The 24,877-nt window shown below is 33.2% G+C and overlaps 2 protein-coding genes, 1 non-coding gene and 1 pseudogene across 5 annotated transcripts; all 4 read right to left on the bottom strand.

The window, feature by feature from the left end:
* Window positions 1-1,351: 1,351 nt before the first annotated feature.
* LOC116404161 lies at window positions 1,352-7,986 on the bottom strand (annotated as a pseudogene).
* LOC116401866 lies at window positions 2,635-2,720 on the bottom strand. Its single transcript, XR_004214269.1, has one exon. It is a non-coding gene; the product is annotated as a small nucleolar RNA snoR109 (small nucleolar RNA).
* A 5,080-nt stretch (window positions 7,987-13,066) lies between the features above and the next one.
* Window positions 13,067-15,751, bottom strand: LOC101213223 (chaperone protein dnaJ 49). 3 transcript variants are annotated; one of them, XR_004219151.1, is made up of 4 exons: window positions 15,568-15,751; window positions 14,282-15,410; window positions 13,880-14,019; window positions 13,067-13,515 (listed from the first exon to the last, which is right to left on the bottom strand). XR_004219151.1 is itself a non-coding variant. In XM_011657988.2 (3 exons), the coding sequence occupies exon 2, from the start codon at window positions 15,376-15,378 to the stop codon at window positions 14,293-14,295; it is 1,086 nt and encodes a 361-aa protein (XP_011656290.1). In that variant the 5' UTR covers window positions 15,379-15,396; window positions 15,568-15,750; the 3' UTR covers window positions 13,067-13,515; window positions 14,282-14,292. The 3 variants fall into 3 exon arrangements, 2 of the variants coding, with proteins under 2 accessions (XP_011656290.1, XP_004150020.1); XM_011657988.2 differs by lacking the exon at window positions 13,880-14,019 and having other exon boundaries at window positions 14,282-15,396; window positions 15,568-15,750; XM_004149972.3 differs by lacking the exon at window positions 13,880-14,019 and having other exon boundaries at window positions 15,568-15,748.
* Window positions 15,752-21,856: 6,105 nt separating this feature from the next.
* LOC101212984 (uncharacterized protein At2g34160) lies at window positions 21,857-23,899 on the bottom strand. The gene is made up of 5 exons (XM_004149971.3): window positions 23,630-23,899; window positions 23,401-23,449; window positions 22,603-22,665; window positions 22,455-22,519; window positions 21,857-22,205 (listed from the first exon to the last, which is right to left on the bottom strand). The coding sequence occupies exons 1-5, from the start codon at window positions 23,747-23,749 to the stop codon at window positions 22,110-22,112; spliced, it is 393 nt and encodes a 130-aa protein (XP_004150019.1). The 5' UTR covers window positions 23,750-23,899; the 3' UTR covers window positions 21,857-22,109.
* Between the last annotated feature and the right edge of the window lie 978 nt (window positions 23,900-24,877).

Below are 24,877 nucleotides of genomic sequence, written 5' to 3'. Positions count from 1 at the left end.
CTAGTTTATGATTTCTAATTTGAGTTTCAAGTTATGCAAGTTGAATATGAATGTTCTCATGGTGCTATGCTAATACTATACAAATTACCTTTGAATGTGCATATATAATTCCCAATTACTGATATGAAGGCTTTTTAGAGGGGTCTAAGACGATTACATCAGTGAAAGACTTAGTGCCTATGTGGGAAAGGTTCATTTCAAAATGACCTATGGTATGTTATGGATATATAGTAGGAAATTGATCAATAGCTTAAGTTATTTATGGATGTGGTGAGGAATCTTATGAAAAGTTTGTGAAGTTCTACTGACTATGTTTTCAATGATTTCTATGTTTAAAGCTAAAACATTGATCATAACTAATTGAAAATTATGTTTTAAAAATATTATCTACTGAGCATTTTCAGCTCATTCTTTCAAAATGTTTTCTCACTTTTCAAGTAAGGATCATGTTGCCCTAAGCTGAGCTTATCGCTACCATGCCAATCAGTCTTTTAGAAGTAGTTGCAACATTGTTATAATTTATAATATTGTTGTAGGTAGAGGATTGTATAAAGGGTCTAGACAAATCAAAACTTTGTAAGTAATATGTTTTATATAAGATTGTAATAAGATGAGTTGCACTTGACTTTCCTTAAAATCAAAATGAGTTCTTTCGTTGAATTTTGAATAGGATTAAGTAGTTAGGATCCACAAGTATTGTTGAGGTAAGAGAGAGTATTAATTGGCTTCACGTCGTCTCTTGGATCAAGAGTAAGTGATCCTAGAGAGAGTGCGACAAAAATTATTATCGAACACATTTCACAAACAATTGTTAAATCATCACACTCAAATAAAAGTGATCTAATCTCGTATTCAGTGTTCGCAACACTTCAGGAACTAAAAAATACCACTTTATTCTCTATAATATGAAATTTGTTTAATTTTAGTTACACTTCTCCAATTTAATCCTCATACTCCCAACAAATCCATCTTAAATTTACTTTCTCAAAATTAATATTTACTATAATTTTGTTATATGATAATAGAAAAAAATGACTGTTTTTAAAATTGAAAATAAAAATGCTATTAGTTAAAAAACAAAAGGCTTTTTTTTAAAAAAAAAAACAATAAACTAGCCTTGAAAATTAGTTTTTTAAGAATAATAACAAATAAACTAATAAATAACAAACCCACTATAGTTGATTTCAAGTGTAAATATTTCAAATAATTTGTCCCCTCTACCTAAATTTAAACTCTATTGAAAGTATAGCCTTAGAAAAACTTAATGTCAAATATCTAACCAAATTTTGCTGAAAGAAACAAGATGGCTAACATCAAGATATGGCAAACAGAATGAAGGATCATGTTATCATTTTTTAAATCAATATATGGTATCTCTTGAAAAATAAAATTGTAATGTTTGTTACACATATTCCTCTACTTGCACAACTCACATCAGAGCCTCTAAGGGAGCAAACCACTTTGAACCAAGAAGCCCATCATACTCAAATCACAATTCCCTACATCTTCAAATGAAAAGCTTCTCAATCGCATCCCAAATAAATATCAAAATAGAATAGCAATAACATATTATAAGGAGGGTCATTTAGAAAAGAAAAGGGAAATTTACTAGTGTCAATCAATACTAACACAATTACCTTTCAGTTGCTGTGTATTTGCGACGACTTCAATTGGCTTCCTTCGTTTGTTGTCACAGAACAAGCTATAATAGGTCTGTAACTCCGCAGGCTCGGTCGAGTGCTTGCTTAGATGAGATGAACATATAGGGCACATTCTCTAAAATCAAATAGAACATTGTTTGCATTATTACTACGAAGTAGACATCAAAATTTAGAATAGAAACATCCAACAACCTAATTTTGACACAGTCCTGTTTTCATACTAAAAGTAGTATATTGAAGCAATGTTAAGAAATCAAAAACTTCAGAACTGATGGACACAATTGTAGAACCTATAAAATAGATCTTGTTCAAGTAAGGTTGGTCCTGGCAACAAACCATGACCGGATAAAATACCAATCAGCAGAAAGGCCAACTGCTTCCAACTAAAGTTTTCTAATCCCAATTCATGATGTATTAATATAATTGAAAATAGTATGCCAAGAAAACCATGCAATAGGAAAAAATAGACAATATCTGTTGATACATTTTTATATCATAATCCCCTTTTGTAATCAACACAAATTGGAGGGGTTGTCAGCTATAATGGGGGATTGATCTTTGGCTTTTGAAGGTTTCAATTATTGAAATCCTTACCAATATTACATACACACGTGCGGACATAGAGAGAGAGAATGAAAAAGCTGCCAATAAATAAGCACCACTAAGATGCTTTAAAAGATATATAAAGTTTGAGAGCAGTTTATTGGGGTATGTCAATTAGAGAGACTAGAGGAGGGTTGGAGATCACAGTTGAAGGAGTTAGTTGAACTACTGATCGACACCATGACAGAAACAGACAACAGTAGATTCAAACTACTGAAAACCAAGTGCAACTTCTCTAAAATATGTAGAAATTTCAGAGAAGGTAAAACTCCATGCAGTTACCCACTTCTCTCCATATAATATTTAGTTTAGTCATTTAAAGGAAGAAATATAAATAAAAATCTTTGATCTTATTAAGGAAAGGTAAGAAAAATGTAAAAAGATCGGTAAACAGATTTGTTGACAGATAACAACAACCGACCAGTTAACTTCTCAAATTTGATTTAGGTACAACTGCTTTCGCAGATCATTAACAAGGGTATCAATTATATTTTCACACAATTATCTTGGTACATGTACCCTCAAAACCTAGATAACACATCAAGCAGAAAAAACATAAAGATACCAAACGGAACGGAAAAAAAATCTTCTGTTGAGGATTTAGACTATACCTTATCCTCAGCTAGCAGAGGAAGATATAGGAGGATTTCAAGAGGCTTCATATCCGCAACCATTACGACAAACTCAGATATACCTCTGTTAAGCATCTTGGTTGCTGAAAAATCACACAAAATAAAGAATCATTCCACATAACATACAAAATAGAAACAAGTCATGTATTGTGAAACTCTAGAATGTGTCTTTAGTCAAACCTTCATTGACGCTCTTCTTGATTTGCTCGTAGTTAGTAGCTTGTTGAACAAGATCAATAATGGTTATTATAATTTGAGCCTCGGCCAAAGGATACACCTACTTGCTCTTCAGGCGAATAATTTACATCACAAATACATAAATTCACACCGAATATTAAACAGAAAAAAAAAAAAAAGAGAGAGTATGTAAGGCCTCATTCTAATTTGAGTATAAGAATTTAAAATCTGGTTAAGATCGTTTTGAAATTTTGTGTTTTAGAATAGAGTAGGCATTTTGAAATAAGACTTAGCGTTAAGAAGTAAAATTCGGCTAAGTATTAAGAAGTTGATCTGCGTAAAGGATTAAGCAAAAAACCTTGTATGGTTAAGTATAAGTTTTGTGATTTAAGAGTTAATTCGCGAGAAAATTTTGAGAAAAGAAGGATTTGCGGTAGCATCTATAAGTCTAAACGCTCTCAAGAGAAAGATTTTTCGCGTAGGTTAACAAGTGAAAATTTTTTACTAAGTGTTAGACGGTGTTTTGGGTAGTCTTTGCGAGAAGAACCAAGTGTTTCATGGAGAAGAAGTTTGCGAGGACGCCTTGAAGTTTAAGTTTCCGATAAGAGTTATATGCAAGTAAAAGTTGGTTAGTTTGCAAGGAAGATTTCTTGGAGTAAAAATGTAACCACATGATAAGGTTATTCACGAGAATTGTTAAGTGGTTGAAGTTATTCGCAGTATGAAGTTAGGCAAGAAGAAAGGTCTACAAAGAAAATATCAAATCTAATTTGACATGGGTTAACGTGTAAGATGAATGATTTAAGCATGACTAGGTTAAATATTAAATTTACACGAGTAAAGTTTTAAGCAGAAGTTGACAAACTGAGAAGGGTTGATGCATGACTAAGTTGGTTTAAGGGCTCTATAAGTAAGAGGACTTGGTCATTAAGTAAGTATAAAAGATTTTATTAAAACAAAAGGCTAAAATGCTGCTGTTTTGCTTTGACAAGAAAAAGAAAAATCAAGTGTTAAGTGATACGGTTTGTTTTGCGAGAAAGCTCCGTGAAAAGAAAAGGAAGAGGAGGATCTTTGGTGAAGTGTGATGAGTGCTTTTCTTTCAAAGTTCTATGAGTGTTTTTCTTTCGAGAGGTTGTAATTGTATAATCTTACCAAACGCTTGTTATTAATGAAATGTACGTTTTAGTTATGTTATTGATCATTTTTGGTGTTTAAGATTGACTACTGTTGCGTCTTGAGTTTTGTTGATAGTTTATAAGGAGTTGAGAGTAAGCTTAGTGAAAAGATCAATTGCAAAGTTTAAGCTAATTCGCATCCTATCTGCTCTACTTTTTACGTTTTGGTTGTCTTGTGGGTTGGGGTGTGATAGAGTACCATCGTTCATACAAAGATTAAGCAAGCAGAGAAGAAGGATTTTGAGGAGTTTGGATATTGAAAAGTTGGGTTCAACCCAACCCAATCTGAATTAATAATAATAATATATATATTATTTATTTAATATTTATGAATATTGTTTAAAACTTTGAATTTATAGATGTTTGAATTTTTGGATGTATGTATTTATGATCAATATTGCAAGTACAACTATTTTAAACTTTACAAACATTGAATTCATATTTTAAGGGTTAGGTTGGAAATACAAGTCAATCCAACCAACCCAAAAATATGGGTTGGGTTGGGAATGTCGTCCAACCCATTTACACCCATAGTAAAAAGTATAATATTTTGTGAGAACGACTCAATTTCATTTTTCTTTAAACTAAAACAACTACAAAATAATGTATTATAAATTATATATTAGTGGAAATTTTACTTTACCTTTATTTTTCAAATGTTTAATAGGTTTCATCCAGTCTTAAAGAGTGTCAATATATATTCTTAAATTTTCAAATTTTTGTGTGGTAAGTTGTTAAACCTTAAAAGGCGTATTTTTAAAATTTAAACTTTCAATTTTGTGTTTAATACATTCCTAATTTTGTTCAATTTGGCACTGAATGTCCCTTTGACCTATTCAACATATAATTTTTTTAAAATAAAGATCATGTATCTATTAAACATAAAATTAAAATGTCGTGAAGACTTAAACTAGTAAAAATTTAGAGATAAAAAAGACAAATTTAAATGTTTTGGTACTAAACATAAAAATCTATGGAGATAAGATTCAACCAAATATAGTATAGGTAGCTTGTAAGTGGTAGCAAGTTACAAATATTTATGTGGTTTATAAATATATTGTGACAATCATACAAAATTAACTTTTATTTATTTTAACACTACTACAAAACTGGCTTTACTTGACGCTTTTAAAAGTGTCAAGTAATCCAATGTCATGACTAAAGAAGGTATACTTAACTGTTTTTAAGCGTCAAGTAAGACTAGTTTACTTGATAGGTAAAAAACGTCAAGTATATGAGATTACTTGACGATTTTTACTTGTCAAGTAATCCAGTGTCAAGAATAAGAGTTCTTTTGTTTGACAGATTTTAAGCGTCAAGTAGAATTATACTTGACAGTTTATAAACGTCAAGTATATTAGATTTCTTGACATGTTTTACATGTCAAGAATATGTGTTACACTTGAAACGTTTTACATGTCATGTTTTTTTAAAAAAGAATTATATATTTTAAAATATCTTCATAATCTTTCGTGCACTTGTTTTGAAGCAGAACGTATATAAGTAAATCAAGAAAGTACACGTATAAATGTGCTAAAGTACACACTAATTGAACAATTGAATGACAAAACATTTTCCATCAATGAACTAATAATATTTTAACATATATCAATTAATCATATACATACATGTAGTTAGCCTAACTTTTCTAACAAGAGCCTAAACCTTCCATTTATGTGTAGCCTAACCATAAGTGTATCAACAAAAATATAAACTAAACAAATTCACCTAGCTACTTCCAAGTATATCAACAAAATATCACACGTATATATATTCTGAAAAGAAGAAACTTCATTAAAATGTGAAATCTATATAGGATATGCTTATTCAATCCAACCAGTAATTGAAGGCAGTGTAGCACTTTTCCCTCGAACATTTAAATGTCTCATGGACTTAAGTTCTCCTCTATCAATAACTTCACACAAGACAAAATCTTCTATCTTAGACTTCACCATCAACGACATCATTCCACCTATGATAGATTTAAATAGTCAATGTTTGTGCAAGGCACGAGTTAATCAGAAAAAAGAAAGCACATGCAATGTAACATACATAAAAAAAAACAATAATAAACATTATGCATCATCTAAGACAGCAACAAGGAAAAACTAAAAAACTTTGGCATCACAAAGGTGTGGGTGTGGGTGTGGTGGTGGGAGGAAGAGCAAACCTACTACTTCGAGTTAGAAATACAACCTACTACTTTTTGTTTTAGACAAAGCAAACTTAGAAATACAACCTACTACATCGACACTCCTCTTCAAGAATGAGAGGAGAATATTATCATGAAAAATATTTTTTAGATAAAAAACCAACTTTGAGATGATGTCAAAGTTGCAATAGAATAAACAATTTGTTCTTTCTAGAATGAGACAAAAATACAAAATATTAACAAAAGTCCCAGAAAAAGAATGTCTTCAATAAGTTTCTCCAATTCAAATAAGGAAATCGCTCTTCTCTATTAAGGAGTTTAATAGCCTCCAAAGCATTAGACTCAATCTCAAGCTTTGAATAATTTCAAGTCTTTCACAAAGTTTTAGTTTCAAGGAGTTAGGCTAGTGCCCAAATTCTTGCTAGTAAACTTGTGACCTCCAAGAACCTCACCAACCGTCGTTATTCCAAAAAAACCCATCTAATGTCATTGTATTCCCATCAAGCTTCCAAATTCAATCCTAGATGGAATGTAAGGTGTAGTGGGGCCTTGGACAACTAGCACAACAAGTGCCCACAGACCTTGGGGATATAACATAAAAATTATCATAATCCAAAAAAGAAGATACTCTTGATTGAATCAATATCAAGACCCCTTCTCTTAAACATATATCATTTCTCCATTTCTACAAGCACCGTAAGATTATCAAAACAAATTTCAAGTTTTATTAAACATAGTTTTATAGAAACTTTCACTCGCTTTATTTATGAACAAAGAGGGCTATTTGTAGAGATATTTACACAGGTAGTTAAAGAAGAGATATAACAGAAAAGAAAACAAACTCAACAAGATGAAGACCAACTAACTTTTAACAAACATTATTAACTATCATTAGTTCTAATACTCCCCCTCCAGATGGAGAGAATATATATTTGACTCCCATATTGCATAAGTGAAAAGATAAAGTTATAGCATTAAGAGGCTTAGTGAGAGCATCGACAAGTTGATGTGAAGAACGTACAGGAAGTAACTTGTAGAAGCATCAACAATCCTATCTCGAACAAAAGGGTAGTCACGCTCTATGTGTTTGGTTCTCTTGTGAAACATGGGGTGTCTACTGAAAGGTGAAGCTCTTTGAGGAGACTTTTAAGCCATATGACCTCACAAGAAACTGTGGCTAGCGCTCGGTACTCTGCTTCAGCTGTTGACCGTGAAACTGTTTGTTGTTTCTTTGATTTCCATGATACTAGATACTTGCCAAGAAAGACACAAGAAACAATAACTGAACGACGTGTGTCAGAGCATGATCGCTAATTCGTGTTTGCAAAAGCCTTTAGGGATAGATCATCTGTTTTGAACAAAAAAATTTGTTGACCAAGTGAACCATTGATGTATCTCAAGAGATGATTTGTTGCATCCATGTGTGTCATGTCTGGTTGTGTCATGAATTGGTTGGGCTGAACAGTAAACTTGATATCAGGCTTTGAAATGGTCAAGTATAGAAGCTTCCCAACTAATCTACAATAAGTAGTTGGATCTTGAATAAGGTCTTTCTCTGAACTCTTTAATTTTACTGTGGAATCCATAGGTATCGATGCTTGTTTGGCACCAAGTATGTCAGCTTCTTCTAATAAACATAATGCATAATGTCTTTGTGATAAGAAGATACATGTTGAAGAACGAGCTAGTTCAAGACCAAGAAAAAAAATCTAAGAGATCTCAAGTCCTTGAGTAGAAATTCACGATTGAGCACAATTTGTAAACTTCGAATAAGATCAAAATTTACTCTAGTGATTATAATATCGTCAACATAGACAAGTAGTGCAAGAAAACTGTTACCTCGACCTTTTACAAAACGTCAATAATCTGTCATTGATTGTTGAAAACCTATTTAACATAAGGAATTGAGAGAACTTGGCAAACCATTAGAGAGAAGCCTGTTTTAATCCATATATTGACTTGTGAAGTTTGCACACCATTTTCTCCCCATGAATGGTGAGGTTTGGTTTATGACCAAGAGAAAAATTCATGTATACTTCTTCAAACAAGTCTCCATAAAGAAAAGCATTATTCACATCCAGTTGAATTAAGTGCCAGTTCTTTGATACAACTATGGTCAATAAAGCTTTAACAATAACCACCTTGGCTACCAGTGAGAAAGTTTCAAAGTAATCAAGACCTTCTTTTTGTGTATATCATTTTGCAACAAGTCTCGCTTTGTAGCGTTCAACAGTGTGCCATTAGCTTTATATTTAATTTTGTATATCCATTGGCACCTTACAGTGTTCTTGTCGACTGGTAAAGAAACTATGCTCCATGTGTTATTAGTTTCCATGGCTTTAAGTTCAACTTCCATGACCTTTCTCCAAGCATTATATATGACAACCTCATGGTAAAAGGTTGATTCATGTAGGGTAGAGACTTGAAGTATGGAATGTTTTGAAGGAATGAGAAAGGGCTTGGTATGATATGTATTGGTTTAGAGGATATTTTGTGGAGGTTTAGTGGCAAGGTTGCGAGGTAAGAAGATTGCAATGGTAGGCTTGGAGATAAGAAGGTTGTTTGGTGATTCGGATGTATCTTCTTACAGCGGAATTACTGGAAATTTCTGAAGTATTTTTCTCAGGTTGTTGGGTTAATGAGGATGAACTGTGTGGGTTGAACTATGGCTTCTGAGGTATTGTCATGGCTCATGATTGGTGAAGCAGAAGTAGTGGGTATATTTGGTGGAGAATTAATAATATTTAGAGATTCATGGAAAGCCTTTGGTAGAGAAAAATCTAGTAATGGATCTTCCATGGCTAGGGAGTGGACGAGTCTTTGAATGGAAAGACTTCTTCATGAAAAATTACATCTCTTGAGACAAAAAGCATCTGTTGATCAATATTGTACAGTTTGTATGCCTTCATGCCTTGCGGATAGCCTATAAATATAGTTGGTATTGCCCATGGTTGGAACTTAGAATGATTGTGTGGTAGAGTGGAAGCATACATAGAGATTTGAACACCTTTAGGGTCTTGTAGTCAGGTAGACTGTTGTTGAGTAGTTGGAATAGAGATTTCCAATTTAACAGTCATGATGGAGTTCTGTTAATCAAATATACAATAGTTAATACACATTCTCCTATATTAAATTCTTTTGCGTACAAAAGCCGAACAGTGATGCCTCACACTCAGTTTTTTGGTTCCGTCCCAGAACGTCGAAAAAATGGTCAATGCTATGGCCTAGAAAGAAACGACCGAACTTAAAATAATGTCAAAGGTCTCGAGAGTTCACATCTAACAACTGGGTGGTCTCATTTTGAGTAATATTAAAGTTTTTTGCCTACAAAAGCCAAACAATGATCCACAGGCTCAGTTTTTTGGTTTCGTTCCAGAACATCGAAAAAAGGGCCAATGTTATGGCCTAGAAAGAAACGACCCAACTTAGAACAGTGTCAAAGGTCTTGAAAGTTCACATCTAACTACTGGGTGGTCTCATTTTGAGTAATATTAAAAGTTTTTGCCCACAAAATTCGAACGGTGATGCTCCAGACTTAGTTTTTTGGTTTCGTCCCAGAACGTCGAAAAAAGGACCAATGTTATAGCCTCGAAAGAAACGACCCAACTTAGAACAGTGTCAAATGTCTCAAAAGTTCACATTTAACTACTAGGTGGACTCATTTTGAGTAATATTAAAGTTTTTTGCCAACAAAATTCGAACGGTGGTGTCATAGACTCAGTTTTTTGGTTTCGTCCCAGAACGTTGAAAAAATGGCCAATGTTATGGCCTAGAAAAAAACGACTCAACTTAGAACAGTGTCAAAGATCTCGAAAGTTCACATTTAACTACTGGGTGGTCTCATTTTGAGTAATATTAAAGTTTTTTGCACACAAAATCCGAACGGTGGTGCTCCAGGCTCAGTTTTTTGGTTCCACTCCAAAACGACGAAAAAATGGTCAATGTTATGGCCTAGAAATAAACGACCCAACTTAGAACAATGTCAAAGGTCTCGAGAGTTCACATCTAACTACTAGGTGGTCTCAATTTGAGTGATATTAAAGTTTTTTGCCCTCAAAAGCCGAACGGTGGTGCCCTAGACTCAGTTTTTTTGTTTCATCCCCGAACGTCGAAAAAAAGGTCAATGCTATGGTCCAAAAAGAAACAACCCAACTTAGAACAGTGTCAAAGGTCTCGAAAGTTCACACCTAACTACTGGGTGGTCTCATTTTGAGTAAGATTAAAGCTTTTTACCCTCAAAAGTCGAACGGTGATACCCAGACTCAGTTTTTTGATATATTATCACTATATATTATAGTTTACTATTGCTTTAATTATGCAGTATAGAATATAATAATGAAAATTTACCAGTGCGAAAATTTCGGATGACTTACTGTATAATATGTGCATTATACATGTGTATTATATATGTGTTCTTGTAATTAATGGAATGTAGAATAATAACAAAAAATGAAAAAGTATACTAACCAAAAGTTTAGTGAGAATGAAATGATATAATAAAACTCTGACCAAATATGAAAAGATGAACAATGATATTGAAGGCTATGAAATCTATGGAAAAAAGAAAGGTTAATGTGAAGGATGAAGTAAACAGTGTCGAAAATTAGAAATTTATGAAGGAAAGGTTAGAAGGTTAACGTGCTAGAAATAAAGGGTTGTTGGCGACGATTGAAAACTGGGTAGAAATTTGTGATGGAGATAAAGGGTTGTCAGCGACGATTGAATACTAGGTAAAAATTTGTGATGGAGATGAAAGATTGTTCATGGCTATTAATTAATTTCCATAATTTTCCATGTTAGAATAGATTTTGTTTTATACTTCACTACAAAATATTCTCAGATTATTATCATAATAAATATACACATTTATATAAGGAAGTTATAAAAATCATAATAAATTGAAAGTATTTTGAATAAGAAAATAATTTAAACATTATTATGAATATAATATATAATTAATAATGATTATAAAGTTTGTATTGTTAAAAAATTATACAAATTTCTAATTAAAAAATAATTTATAGTTTAGTACATTTGAGATAATTCATAGTCAATTCATGTTTTTTTGTCTAATTCTTTCAAAATACTTTTCTTCAATAATTCTGCACAACTTTAACAAGGTATAAATTGCTTTTTTTCTTTTAGAAGTAGGCATGTTTTGTTGGTTGGGAGTTTCAAATAATAGGTTTTACTTTGAAATAATGCATTTTCCTATAACTTTTTAGCAATCACTTTACAAATTTGTACTTATGACAAAAATTTGTACTTGTGACGTTTGTCATGAGACATATAAGTGTAACATAAAAAATAAAAAGTAGACTATCAAGGAGTTTGGAATTTTTATGGCATTTTACATCACATTGTAGGTTAGAAATTATCGTGCATATTGGTATTGAAAAGCAATCAAAGTCTTACATTAGTTAGTCCCCAAAAGTGGTAGTTGCATCCAAGCAATGATTGTTAGAGGTAGTGGAGTCCCTTGTGGAGTTATGATTGTTGGAATTGGCCGTTGAAAATGGTTGTTGAAGCATATCCTTGATGATAATCGTCATAAGAGTTAGACATTGGTGATGGTCGACAAAAAGAATCATTGAAAACATTGAAATTGGTGAAGTTAGAAGTTATTTAACACCAACATCATTCGCCTCCTATTAAGGTTTACAAGAGAAGTGGCCAAGCAAACCTTACACTTCACCATAAGAGTAGTTGGCTATGGTCCTTGGAGATGACATAGCAGAAGAATGTTAGTATTTTAGTACAACCTTCTTGTTAGGCTAAGTGTTATTGTATTTCGTGCTGGAAATCAATTGACAAATCCCTCTATCTTATAAGTTTTTGTTTGTTCTTACCGTTTGGTAGATCAAACATTAAATTGAGTTAAAAACTCAACCAAAACTAACTCATATCAATGACTCAAACACCCCAAAAATGATTATGATTAAGTCCTTCAGTGTCTAAATCTTAAAAACTAACCAATAGATACTTGAGCTTTTAATCATGTGTATAATGGACTTAGAAATATAAAATAAATGTTTGAACTTTTAAAACAATCTCTAATAAATACACATACAACAATGTAAGTTAAATCCTTAATCTTTCGAACTTGTGTTTAATAAGTAGCAACAACAACACAGTGGGAATCTTTTTAATATAAAATTACAATTACGTTAACATTAAAATTTTAATTTTGTGTTAAGTAAATTCATAAACTACTGATTCATAATAAAACATGTTGAATATATCAATCCCTTCTTCTTCGACATCTGATATCTCAAAACGAAATATCTCAAAACGAAATATTTACTCATGGGTGGGGCAAGTTCTTCTATTCTGGTTCATGGTTTGTCTTGGCTATATGGTTCATCCGGAGAAGAGATCGAGCTTCGTAAATGGTCTTCTCAATACACAAATGTATAACTCCCCAAGAATTTCAATTGCGCTTATATTCATCAAGACATGGGTATCTGTTACCCAACTCCAATATTCACACGCCTACTAGATGAAATTTCTAACTAATCTTCTACTCCTATGTGACATAAAGAAGATCAAGTAGATCTCAATTCTCTAGACACATCCTCTGATTTTGCCCCCTTTTCTAGTTGTAAGGTCTTAGTCCACCAAAGCTCTATTAGACCCAAAATAGAAAACTAAAGAACTTAGTGGATATAATAAAAGAGTTCGTTTAGTATTTTGATTTACTACTACGTCTGAGAATTACACATTTGAATGATTACTCAATGAAGTTCTTCAGTTTTATTCCAACAATTGCCTTTTAACAATTGTTGTTATCCATCCAAATAAACTGAAAAATAAATAAAATAGACGACATTGATATAACAAAAGTTCAAAGTTGAGACAATAAATTATATCACCACAACACCTTAGTAGTATTAATTCAATACTGTAAAATTTATCACACTATCTAAAGCATGGTCTCCAGGTGTTTTACTCAACCATCTTAATCCGTAAGCTATCAGACTGACATTTGATGGTAACTTCCGATGCAGAAGCAAAACATTTGAAATAAAACGCTCACTTTTTTGTACACATTGATTGAGTTAATGGCAGACAAAGCAATATCGCCTTTGAAGTTACAACTCAACAGTAGAAGCCATCTGCAGAAGAGATATATGTTGAGTGTTAAGAACATTAACATACAATAACATTAACTAGTTTTCTCAACACCCAATGGACAAGAAGTGTCAGTTAAAATACACAAAAAAAAAAAAAAAAAAAAAAAAAAAACAGCTAACATATATATCAAATGTAAAGTCAACTAAAGAATTTCAAAGAGAAATTCCCTGTAGAACAACTCATCAAAAATAATGGAAGTGAAGCTTATAAAGACATAAGAAACAAATTACCATTCATATCCATCAACCTCATTCATGATGACAATAAAAAAATATTTTTATACAAACGTGTAAGCTGTTTATGCCCGTTTTTGAAGAAATGCGCAACTCAGGAGAAAGAACTTACATTTGAAAATCTGCAATTGTTTCATCTCGAATAAAAGAAAAGGCTGACATATAGCAAGAAACACATTCAAACTGTGGCAAATAATTAAAGCAGCTACATTCACTAATCACTAGCAGCTTACCACCATGCTACATAGAAAGCTTTGGTTCCCAGTAGTCGAAATGAATCATTGAAACGATATCCAGCCATATACAAATATGAATTGTTAGGTCAAGTATTAGCATAGTAAATAAATAATGTCATGTTGCAAATGGCTTTTAGATTCCAAACAAATAGAGAGGTACCAAGGAAGAACAAGTTAATTGATTCGGTAATAGAAACTTGATAAACATTCTCAGGCAATTATGATTATACATCTATAACTGATAAAAAAAAAAACATAAACATAGGGATGGAATGAACCTTTAGTTCATTCACGAAGCAGCTGTCTGAAACTTCTGTAACATATCACAATATGGAGTTTCTCTTATAAATCCCCATTGCTGACGCTGCATCTCAACACGACAATTCTGAGCAAGAATGTTAAAATAATCCCTCTCTATGTGACGATCAATTGCTATACGATCCGGGCTACCAGGTGGATACTTTTCCTCAAAATTTGTTGATTTCACAAAAAAATTGACACCCTTTTGAGTGGTAAACTGGAATTCATAAGGGTAGGAACGGGAAAGAGCATATATAGGTTCTGAGGATGGCAAGAAGTTCAAAAGCAATATTAACAGCACAGGAAGCAATTGAATCAGAGTTCTAAAACCACCACCTGAGCCCTGATCAGCTGTCCTGTTTCCCATTCCAGTACCAAAATTGAAAGTACGGAAATGTGTTGTCGTAGGCGCCATTCCACCGAAGAAAAAGTTTCTAAATATCTCCTCTGCATCAACATCACCTTCATAAAACCCATTAAATCCATGTGCACCATGTCTTGTAGTCCGTCTCTCATAAACTGGCTCATCAGACCCAACAACATCGTACTTTTTCCGACTCTCCTCATTACTTAGACACTGAAACGCTTTCGATACAGCCTTAAACGCTTCTTCAGCACCAGGAGCACTGTTTTTATCTGGATGAACCTTTAAAGACAATTTCCTATACGCCTTTCGAACATCCTCAGTGCTACAACTCTTCTCCAATCCCAAAATCTCATAATAATCCTTCTTCTTTTTAATTTTCCTCACAATCTCAATCTGCTCCTCTGTATAAATTGCCGACGTCGAAGATTCAGAAGACCCGGATGCAGGAACTCTCCGACGAATCGAAGGCTGATCGGATGGTTTGGAAGAAAAGTTATCAGACGATCTATTCCTAGATTCACCAGCATCCCCACCTAAATCCTCACTGGAACCGTTCTGAAGTTCCGATAAGAGATCGTCTACGGAAAGCGTTGGATCAAGACGAAGAGCTTTATTCACAAATTTTAGGGCACGGGTACGATTCCCAGCTTCCAAAGATTCTTTCCCAATTTTCAAACATTTCAAAGCATCATCTTTATTACCTTCCATCACAAAAATCGTAAAGACCTAAACGCAATTCCCTTCAAGAAGAAGGGGGGAAAAATAATTACATCTCTAATCGGAGACTATATATTGAGATTGGGGAAAAGAAATTGAAGAAGAGTAATTAATTACATAACTGATCTACAGTTTGAAATTCAATGAGTACAAGAATCTATAAAGAGGAATTGGACTTACAGATGGTGGTGAAGAAGACGATTGAAAAACTGTAAGATGTCGTCAATGAAACCGCATGGAAATGGATGGCTCCGAATTGAGAAATCTAGGGATTGTAGAGCTTCATGGAAGGAGAAATTTTGGGAAATTGAGAACCGTATTTAAGTCGATGGACGCGTTTGGAACTGATTAAAGTGGCATTTTATAGGCCATTTTTTAGCTGAGTCCATAGAATGTAACTCTATCACCACATCGTTTCACCAAATTTTAAATTGTTCTTACCTTTATATTTCAATTTGAGGGTAAATTAATTTTCATTCCAAACCTTTTCTTAATCAAATTTCACCACAATTCTTCAATAATGTGAACAAAGGTAGGTTCCACTCTAAAATTTGTAATCAACAAACGTGATGCATTAACATTTATATTTATTTATTACCCATCACTCAATAACTTTTCGTTACTAACACACTTAAAATCCCAATAATATAAATTATGAATCTGTCACATTTATTATTATATTTGTTATCGTTCTAGAACTGCCAGAGGTGTTTAGCACACTAGAGTTGAGTTAGTATAATATATCAACTCATTGTTTTGTCCACCAACTTTAATGTTAGTGAAGTTGAGTTGGTATATTATATCAACTCACCATAATTCTCTCTTCTTTCATGTTTTCAATGAGTTTACTTATCAGTCATCGTCGATGATTACCATTGTCACACTCCAAGAACCAACGTCGATGACCACTTTCACACAATATTCAACTATGACGACCAATTTCAAGCTTCGACAATCACCTTTGATGATAACTTTTGGTAACCACCTCCGACAAAAAATTTCAACAACCCCTCCTATGACAAACTTCAATAACCACCTTCAACAACCACCTTAACCTGACCAACTTCAATGAATAATTTTAGGCTCCGGTAACCATCTCCTATAGCAGACTCAAACAAAAACCAACAAATAACCACCTTCCCATGAACAATTCCAAACTTCAACAAACAAACTCTCACAACCAACTTCAAAAACAATTCGTGCGACAACTTCTGCCTCGACAACCACTTATGTTTACAAACTCCGGCAAAAATCATCTTTCATAATCAACTTCAACGATCGTCTTCAACTGCAAGCTCCAACAACTACCTTTGATGATAAAATTCAACGAAAATCGCCTTTGATGATCAACTTCATTGACAACCACCTACAACGATCAATACCAACAACAAAGATCACTGCTAACGACCAACTTTAGCAAAGATCACATTGGCGGGCAACTCTCATGATCACCTTGAGCAACTAACTCCAACCACTAACTTTTTTGTTCATCTCCAATGACCAACTCTATTGAAAAACAATACTATAAAAAAACTTGGATGGCAAAAGTGCATGTTTGATGTATGGGATTCCATCTCAAAACCAATTGGTAATGAGAGGTGTCGTTCATCTATCTTTTATGGACTGTGGGTCTCCTTGGATTTTTCAATGTGGGACTCTCAACATCTTAACATTCCCTCTTTTAGGTTCACCTATCTTGGATTGAATACCCGTTTGAGCTTATAGTACATAATCAATAGCAACACGACGACTAGTCAGACCAAAGACTATCCCTTGCAAGTCTTGAATGAAAACACTCAAAGAATGTGATTCCTCAAACAATGACTGAACCAACCAAGTTCCCAAATCAAAAGATAATGATACATTCGACGAAATCCTCATATTAGCAGCAAAAGATTGAGGGCAAGAAAGAGGAGACCAAAAACTAGCAGGAAGATTTGACACATGAGACTCTTGAAACAACCAATAGTTGATAGGCAAAACTTTGAGAGCAGGGACAACAACATCAGCTTCAGTGAGGATGGATGGATCAGTAATGATGTGACAACAAAAAGCCACATAGCAGACGAGGGAACCATATAGGAATGTTGATACCAAACATATCAACATGTCACACAACATGCCGAAAGACAAAATCACTAACATTAACCTTGGAACCAGTACCAATTAAAAAATATTATGCCAGAGTGTTAGATAGTGGAGTCATGTGAATACGGATACAATTTGCAATGCCAATGTTGTGCAAAATAGCATACTTAATACTCAACTTAATGACAGACAGTTAACCATCAGTAGGCCATGAACGAACAGTACCCGCAGATAGCTCCAATGCTAATTGTTCAAGGGTAGAAAGAGTCACTAAAAAACCAACAGTCAGAGTCATCTTCAAAAAGGAATTAAGAAGGGTCAGAGAGATATTGAAGCAGAGACCACAAACATGAACTTTTTTATTCTCCACAGCCCCAAGGTCATTAAGATCAGTAGGTAAATTGACAATAAATTCTCAAACTAGCCAAGGATAAAAGGGACCAACCTCAGTAATGGTAGGAAGAAGGCATGTCTTAGTGATCAGGTCAAAAACTGAAGTGCATAAATGATGCTGATAAGAAATAACTTATTCATCGACCATACAAAACTTTATGAAGTTAATAATTATAGTCAGGATGGGCAAGATCCTCGAAACCTTTTGGCTGAGCAACATAGACTTCTTCAGTTTGATAGCACCATTCAAGAAAGCACTTTTTCAATATATCAAAGTTTTTAAGATCGAAGAGACTTATTAATAATTTCATTTTTATTGTAAATATAATTATCTATTATAAATGTGTAGATATCATAACTTACATCGGTTACTAATTATCATTATAGCTTTCATTCATTTCCAGATTTTAAAATTCATTCAATTATTTTCTATACTTTCTCTCTTCTGACCTATTCTTCTCTTTTGTATTGTTTCATTATTCTTGTTTAGTTTCATTGTTTTTATTTTAATATGTTATCAACACAATTCTCTACACCTTGATCATTTGCAAAAGTTTTGTTTTGAAAAGTCTTACCAAATTAGAATTTCTAGCTCTTGATATCAATGGTGATAATTATTTGTCACAAGTGCTTGATGCTAAAATTCATTTTGATGCCATGAATTTTGAAGAAACGATTAAAGAAGGAAAAGTGACTTCAAGTCAAGAAAAGACGAAAGTTATGATTCTCCTTTGACATCGTCTTCATGGAGGACTAAAGATTGAATACCTTACGTTAAAAAATTTCTATAAACTATGACAAAGTTTAAAAGAAATATATGATTATAAAAAAAGCATGATTCTTCCTAAAGCTCGATATGATTGAATGCACCTAAGGTGCAAGATTTTAAATTAATTAGTGATTATAATTTCACATTATTTAAAATTTGTTCAAAATTATTATTATGCGGAGAAAAAATTACTAAAGATATATTAGAGAAAACATTTTCCACACTTTATGTCTCGGATATGCAATGCTCTAGCGGTAGCAATATTGAGAAAGGGGGGTTTTAAAAAGCATTCTAAAGTTATATAATGCATTCTTGTGATTGAACAAAATAATGAGTTATTAATGAAAAACAATGAATTTCGACCAATTGGAGCAACACACCTTTTCCTGAAGCGAATGTTGTATTTTCAAACAATATGGTCGAGGTTGAGGTCGTGGTTGTGGTCATGGCCAAGACAGAGAAAATAAGTAACTATAAATTTTGTATTTCAAGAAAATCACAAATGATTATTATAGAGGGAAAACTTCACAAAACGAAAGCTTTAAAAGTGGTGAAAATCAATAATGCTTCTGTTACTCTTTTAATAAAACTTCCTTCTACAAAGTTAATAAAACTTTCGTTACTCAGAGAAAAACGTCAAACTATGCATTATGTGACCCTCTGAGAGTGCATCTTACTCAGATTCACTCGTGAACTGACCTTCTCGTCTTCTCTTATCCAAAACACCAACTTTATCATATCTAAAATGCCCAACAGTCTTCCTTAATAAACTAGACTCAATTTCTGAACTTTAAAGACCAATTTGAGTAAAAATGTCCAAGTAAGTTGGGAGAAACTCTTTTCTGAAGTTAGCTAAAACGCCCAACCTCTATGATCATTCTTTCTCACAAACCTTAAACACTTAAAAACCCTTTCTAACCATAAATTTTCCTTCTTTCTAACCTCTTAACTCTTAAACTTCAACAACATGATCTTCCTTCTTTTCACCCATCACAACATACTTACCAAAACACTTCTCAAGCCTACTTCTTTGTCTTAAATTTTCTCAAAACTAAACATTTCAAGTTTCTTTGAAAAATCTAAGATATCTAAAATTCGGGTCTTACAGGAACTCCCTCTCAGATGACTCAAAAGCTACAAGTGGCTATATTTTTAATATAGTAGGAGGAGTTGTTGCATGGAAATCCAAGAAACATAAAATTTTAGTCCAGTCAACAATGGAGTCAGAGATGATAGCACTAGCTACGGCTAGTGGAGAAACAAGCTAGTTTCGAAGCTTGCTATCAAAGATTCTCACATGGGAAAGATCGATACCAACCATACTAACCATTGTGATAGTATTGCAGCTATCGTAAAAGTTTAGAATCGTTATTAGAACCGTAAGAGACGACAAAGACGTTGTAAGCACAATACCATTAGAGAATTTCTCACTACTAGTGTTGTGATAGTGGATTATGTCCTATCTGATGACAACTGGGTTGATCCTTTGACGAAAGGACTAGCAAGAGAGAAGGTTTTTAAAACCTTAGAAAGAATGGGACTTAAGGTTGTAGAAAAATGAATTGTTTGTGAAGTAAACCCAACTTGAAAGACTAGAGATCCCAAGAAACAAGTTCAATGGGTAATAATTGATCAAAATAATATGACGAGAATCATGCTTATTTAATTAGAAGTTTCATTCTCATGATTCAGTGATTAACATGACATCCTGAAGCGTATAAGGAAGTTGAACTTTGTTCTTAATAAAATATATACTTGATATCAAGTAGGGTGCCTAGCTACAAGAGTACTCTTGATAGATTACTTTGTGAATGTGGAAGTGAGGGACTCTTCCTATGAAATATTGGCAAAATTCCTAAAGCGTTCACTAAATTGGGATATACATGCAAGGCCATAAAGCACGAGCTATTTTAGAACTTCATTCGAATAATGTTGTGTGTGCAATAACGTTAGAAGTAAAGTTCAAAACTATGAGTTACTTTACAATACTATAAACTATTGTCACTACGTAAAGGTTCAAGTCACCATACACATGTACTTAAACACAATATTATAGAGACACACACTCATCGATGAAGAAAAAAATTCAAGTGAGCGATTATTGGATGAAAAATTTGTAAAACATATTATTTTATTCTCTCATTGCATTCCACCCACATTGCTTAATTACCAATGTGAAGATCTCTTCATATATCCTTTGTCTGATTCATTGGTTTAGACCCTTAGTGCACCCAAGTTTTGAAAGGAGGGAAGAGGTAAGCAATTGAAAATGGAGATGTCCTTTTTATCCTAGGGACGACGGGACTATCGTCTTCAATTACCTAAAGCTTGATTTTCAATCTTTCATGGCAATGTAATTTTAAAACTATCAAATTTACGAAAAATACTATTTTGAAAATCATACTGCTAAAAACTATATAAAATAATATCGTAATTTTCGATTAATCACTTTTCCACGACCTTTTATACTTCTATTGCCAAACATTAGACTCTAGACAAAGTGCTTGGTTTACTACCAAAACCCAAGTGTACAAGCGATTATTTTTTTCCAACATCCTCCACTTCTGAGTTAAATTTTTAATACATATCATAAATATGATAGACTAAAAGAATCACTCACAAAATTGAATAGAAAGTTTCTCACACACTAGCATAGAAAGCCAAGGCTTTACCGTTAAACTAAATTGATTGATGAGAGAATAAATCAAAAAGGTTAAAATATCAAAAAAATTCAAGCTGAAACCTAATTATGAATTTTTTTTTAATCAGTTCAAGTAAACACCACGACAAATTGTGACCACAAGGGGTAAAAGAAAATCAAATTTATATTATATCACATCCTTACACTTTAGGTCTTACGATTCACAACTTCACTCCACACCGAGAACACTATGAAGAAATAAGCTCTTTTGCACAGCGTCGGAAAGATCCCTGTTGTACTGAACTGGATCTTCATAGTACCAAGGTGGGAGTCTCAATCGATCTATTGTAGGAACTCTATGTGAGAACATATTGACAAAACATGTTTCACAAAAGTACTCTCTTTAGATCTTACATGTCTAAATAAGACTCATGATATGAACATATGCGGTTGGTCCTAAGTGGTTAACAGGTTTTGGGGAACTAAGCTCAATGATAATACGTTTAAAGAGACCATACTTCTATGTAGTTTGAATAGCAAAAGCAGATGACCCATCACAAATGCATATTTACCAAAGATTGAAGCATGAAAATAAAGACTATCAACTTAATTTTGAAGGGTAACTCAGATTATGTTTCCACTCTCTTAAATAAAGATGTCCCATGGTAAAAAAGTCAACGGTTCCCCACAACTAAAAAGCCTACATCAGTAAATGAACCACTTGTTTACTAACGTAATTAAGAACAGAGATATCAGATATAAAGGAAAGAACTAGCCTCATCCACAAGCAGGATAAGAACAGAAAAGAAAAGAGAAAAAAAAAAAAGCTTTTCAACTCTGCTCTTCACCATCTTCGTTTTCCCTTTCCTCTGCAGCAGCAGCCATCAGTTCATCAAAGTTTTCAGTTTTTCCCAGCACAATCTCAATCTGGAAGGTGGAAATCAGTCATGAAAAATGTTAGACTTGTCTAGTCAAATGAAAACACAAGCAATTTTGCACACTTTCAATCGTTCATTTGCATGCTCAGTGAATAAACGGCTATTCAATTTCTAGGGTCCAAATATGAGTGTCAATGATCTGATACATTGGGATGGAAATCACGAAATTGTACTTTTATATGCCTAAATACATGAGCGAAAATTTTCCAACAAAGCAAGAAAGCAGGATGATGTATACCTTAGCCTTTTGAACTGGTCTCCCCCGAGAATCATCCTTGATATCAACAGTAGAAGTCATAATCTCTACAGAATATAAAGAAATTTTGTGAGAGTTCGAAATAGCCCCAATGACATTTTCTTAGAGAAAAAGGGAAGACGATATTTACTCTTTTCTAAAGCCAATCCGTTGTTTTTCAGAATTTCCGCAACCGTAACAACAGTTGCAATGGCTGCAAAGGTAGACATAGATTATTAACATGTTAGTAACCCAAATCACCATAGCAAAGGATCAATAGACTGCACTGAAATGAAAATAGGAAAAATGTCCGATTAGTTGCATAAAAAACAATGAGTTTGAGTTTCCACATGAGAAAATTAGAAAAGACTTTCATTAATGCAGAGTATTCACATGCCTCAGCAGCAAACTTGAACAAATATGTAAGACTATGAAGCATGTCACATGAAAAAATTCACTAACCCAGGCTCTTAAACTGAATATTCTTCACAAGCTTTCATAAGTTAGAGTAGCCAATTCTTTTTGTCAAATATCACATTGAAACCATAGAAGAATTTGAATATTTAGTTCTAAAAGTTGATGAAACGAACTAATAAATTTAATTCTATTACTCGTAAACCAAACGAAAATAAATGCACCACATATACATTAATAAGCCACAACTAAACACGAGGAGAAATTAAAGAAAGTGGGAAAGGCACAAACTGTTTCATTATAAAGACAACGCAAAACCCAAATAAAGAAAACACCGGAAACAAAGCAAAATTTAAGTCTACCCCGTCATGTAATGCATAAATTATAATCCAATGTCAACCAGTAGAACAAATTAAACAGCCAGAGCAGGGCTAACGATAATAAACAAAAAAGAACAAACACTAGGAAGCAAATCCGCACTTCTCAGAGATGGAAAGCCTTCATATTAAGCCAAAAACCATTGAAGAAAACCTACCCATTCCAAGCGCAGAAAGCTCGACCTCATTGTACTGCTGCATATACCTCTACATAAATTGGGGGAAATAAAAATAAAAATAAAAAATCGGTAACCAGAGAAGCAAAACCAAATAAAACCCTAAAATGATAAAAGTGTTAAGAATCTGAACCAACAGTAAAAAGAAAAAAAAAAACCCAGAAGAGGGAAAGTGAATTGGAAGAGGAGAGAAAGAAAAAAGGGAAGGAACCTTGGCGAGATTAACATAGAAGAATAAGGGTTTCTTGGTGTTGGAGACTTGAATTCGATTCTTCTTCTGGGAATCAGCTGTCAATGTGATAGAGTTGACACCCTCGGTTATCTCCTCCATTGAGCTTTTAGTGAAACCTAAAACCCTAACCCTAAAACTCACGCTCTGGAAGTGCGACTTTGAGAACGGGAAGTGCAAAGTGAAGAAAAGGCTTCAATTTCGGTAAAGCTAGGCTATTTGTGTACGGACGGCATCGATGCCTTATTTTTTCCTTTTCTTTTTAATTGTTAGCGGAATATATATATTATATAAATTATATATATACACACATTTAATTTCTGGGGACTTTCTTAAACTCTATATTATATTGTTTTTCAATTTAATACTTTTTAGACCATTTTAAAATTACATATCTATTAGACAAAATTTTCAGTTTCATTCTTGATTTATATTTAATTTTTTTATGTTTAGATATTAACTCTTCCAAAACACCCACCACCAAACCTTTTGAAATTACTTTAATCTAACCTAAGTTGGAACTATATTAGGTTGTTCAATTTTATTTTTTTTAACTTTTCTTGCTGTGAGTAAAGGAAAGGGGTTGTAATCATTGCTTTTTAACCATTAAAATTAGATATATGAATTTCTCAAAAAAGAAAAAACCATAGAAAATGAATGAAAATTTGAACTTTAACTTTAAAAAAATTATGTGACAATTGTTGACCACTACAAGACAGATCCCGTCTAAGAGATAATTTTCAAAAGGCTAAATTGTGTTGATAATTCTCTGAGACAGTATGGATTTTCAATTCTTTGTTGTTTCCTTCAGAGTAAGCCAAGCAAAAGGTAAGAGAGAGGTGTAAGAGAACTGTTTTGTCCTTACCGATACCAAGACATAGCTTTTATTTGTTCAAGTAGGAGTCATCATCGATTCGGCAGAGGTCATTTCTTACAAAAACCGCCATCGACAACCAACTCGGTTGGTTTACAAGAGATGAAACCGACCATCAGCCGCCAACCGTTTAAACCAATCAGTTTGATTTTTTCCAATCAAGATGAAGAAAGTAGAATTCCGAGGCTAATCTTGATGTTTTCCGACCAAGATGAAGGACATAAAGCTTTAAAGATTGAGTTCTCTAGCTAATCTGGTACTACTAGTCTTTCAATTTAATTTTTTTAATAATATAATAATATATATTTATGTATAGGAGTTTTTTCAAGAATAATAAAAAAATACAAACTATATTT

Source organism: Cucumis sativus, chromosome 1, assembly GCF_000004075.3.
Source record: "Cucumis sativus cultivar 9930 chromosome 1, Cucumber_9930_V3, whole genome shotgun sequence".
Taxonomy (NCBI): Eukaryota; Viridiplantae; Streptophyta; class Magnoliopsida; order Cucurbitales; family Cucurbitaceae; genus Cucumis; species Cucumis sativus.
This window is presented reverse-complemented; position numbering and strand designations above follow the sequence as displayed.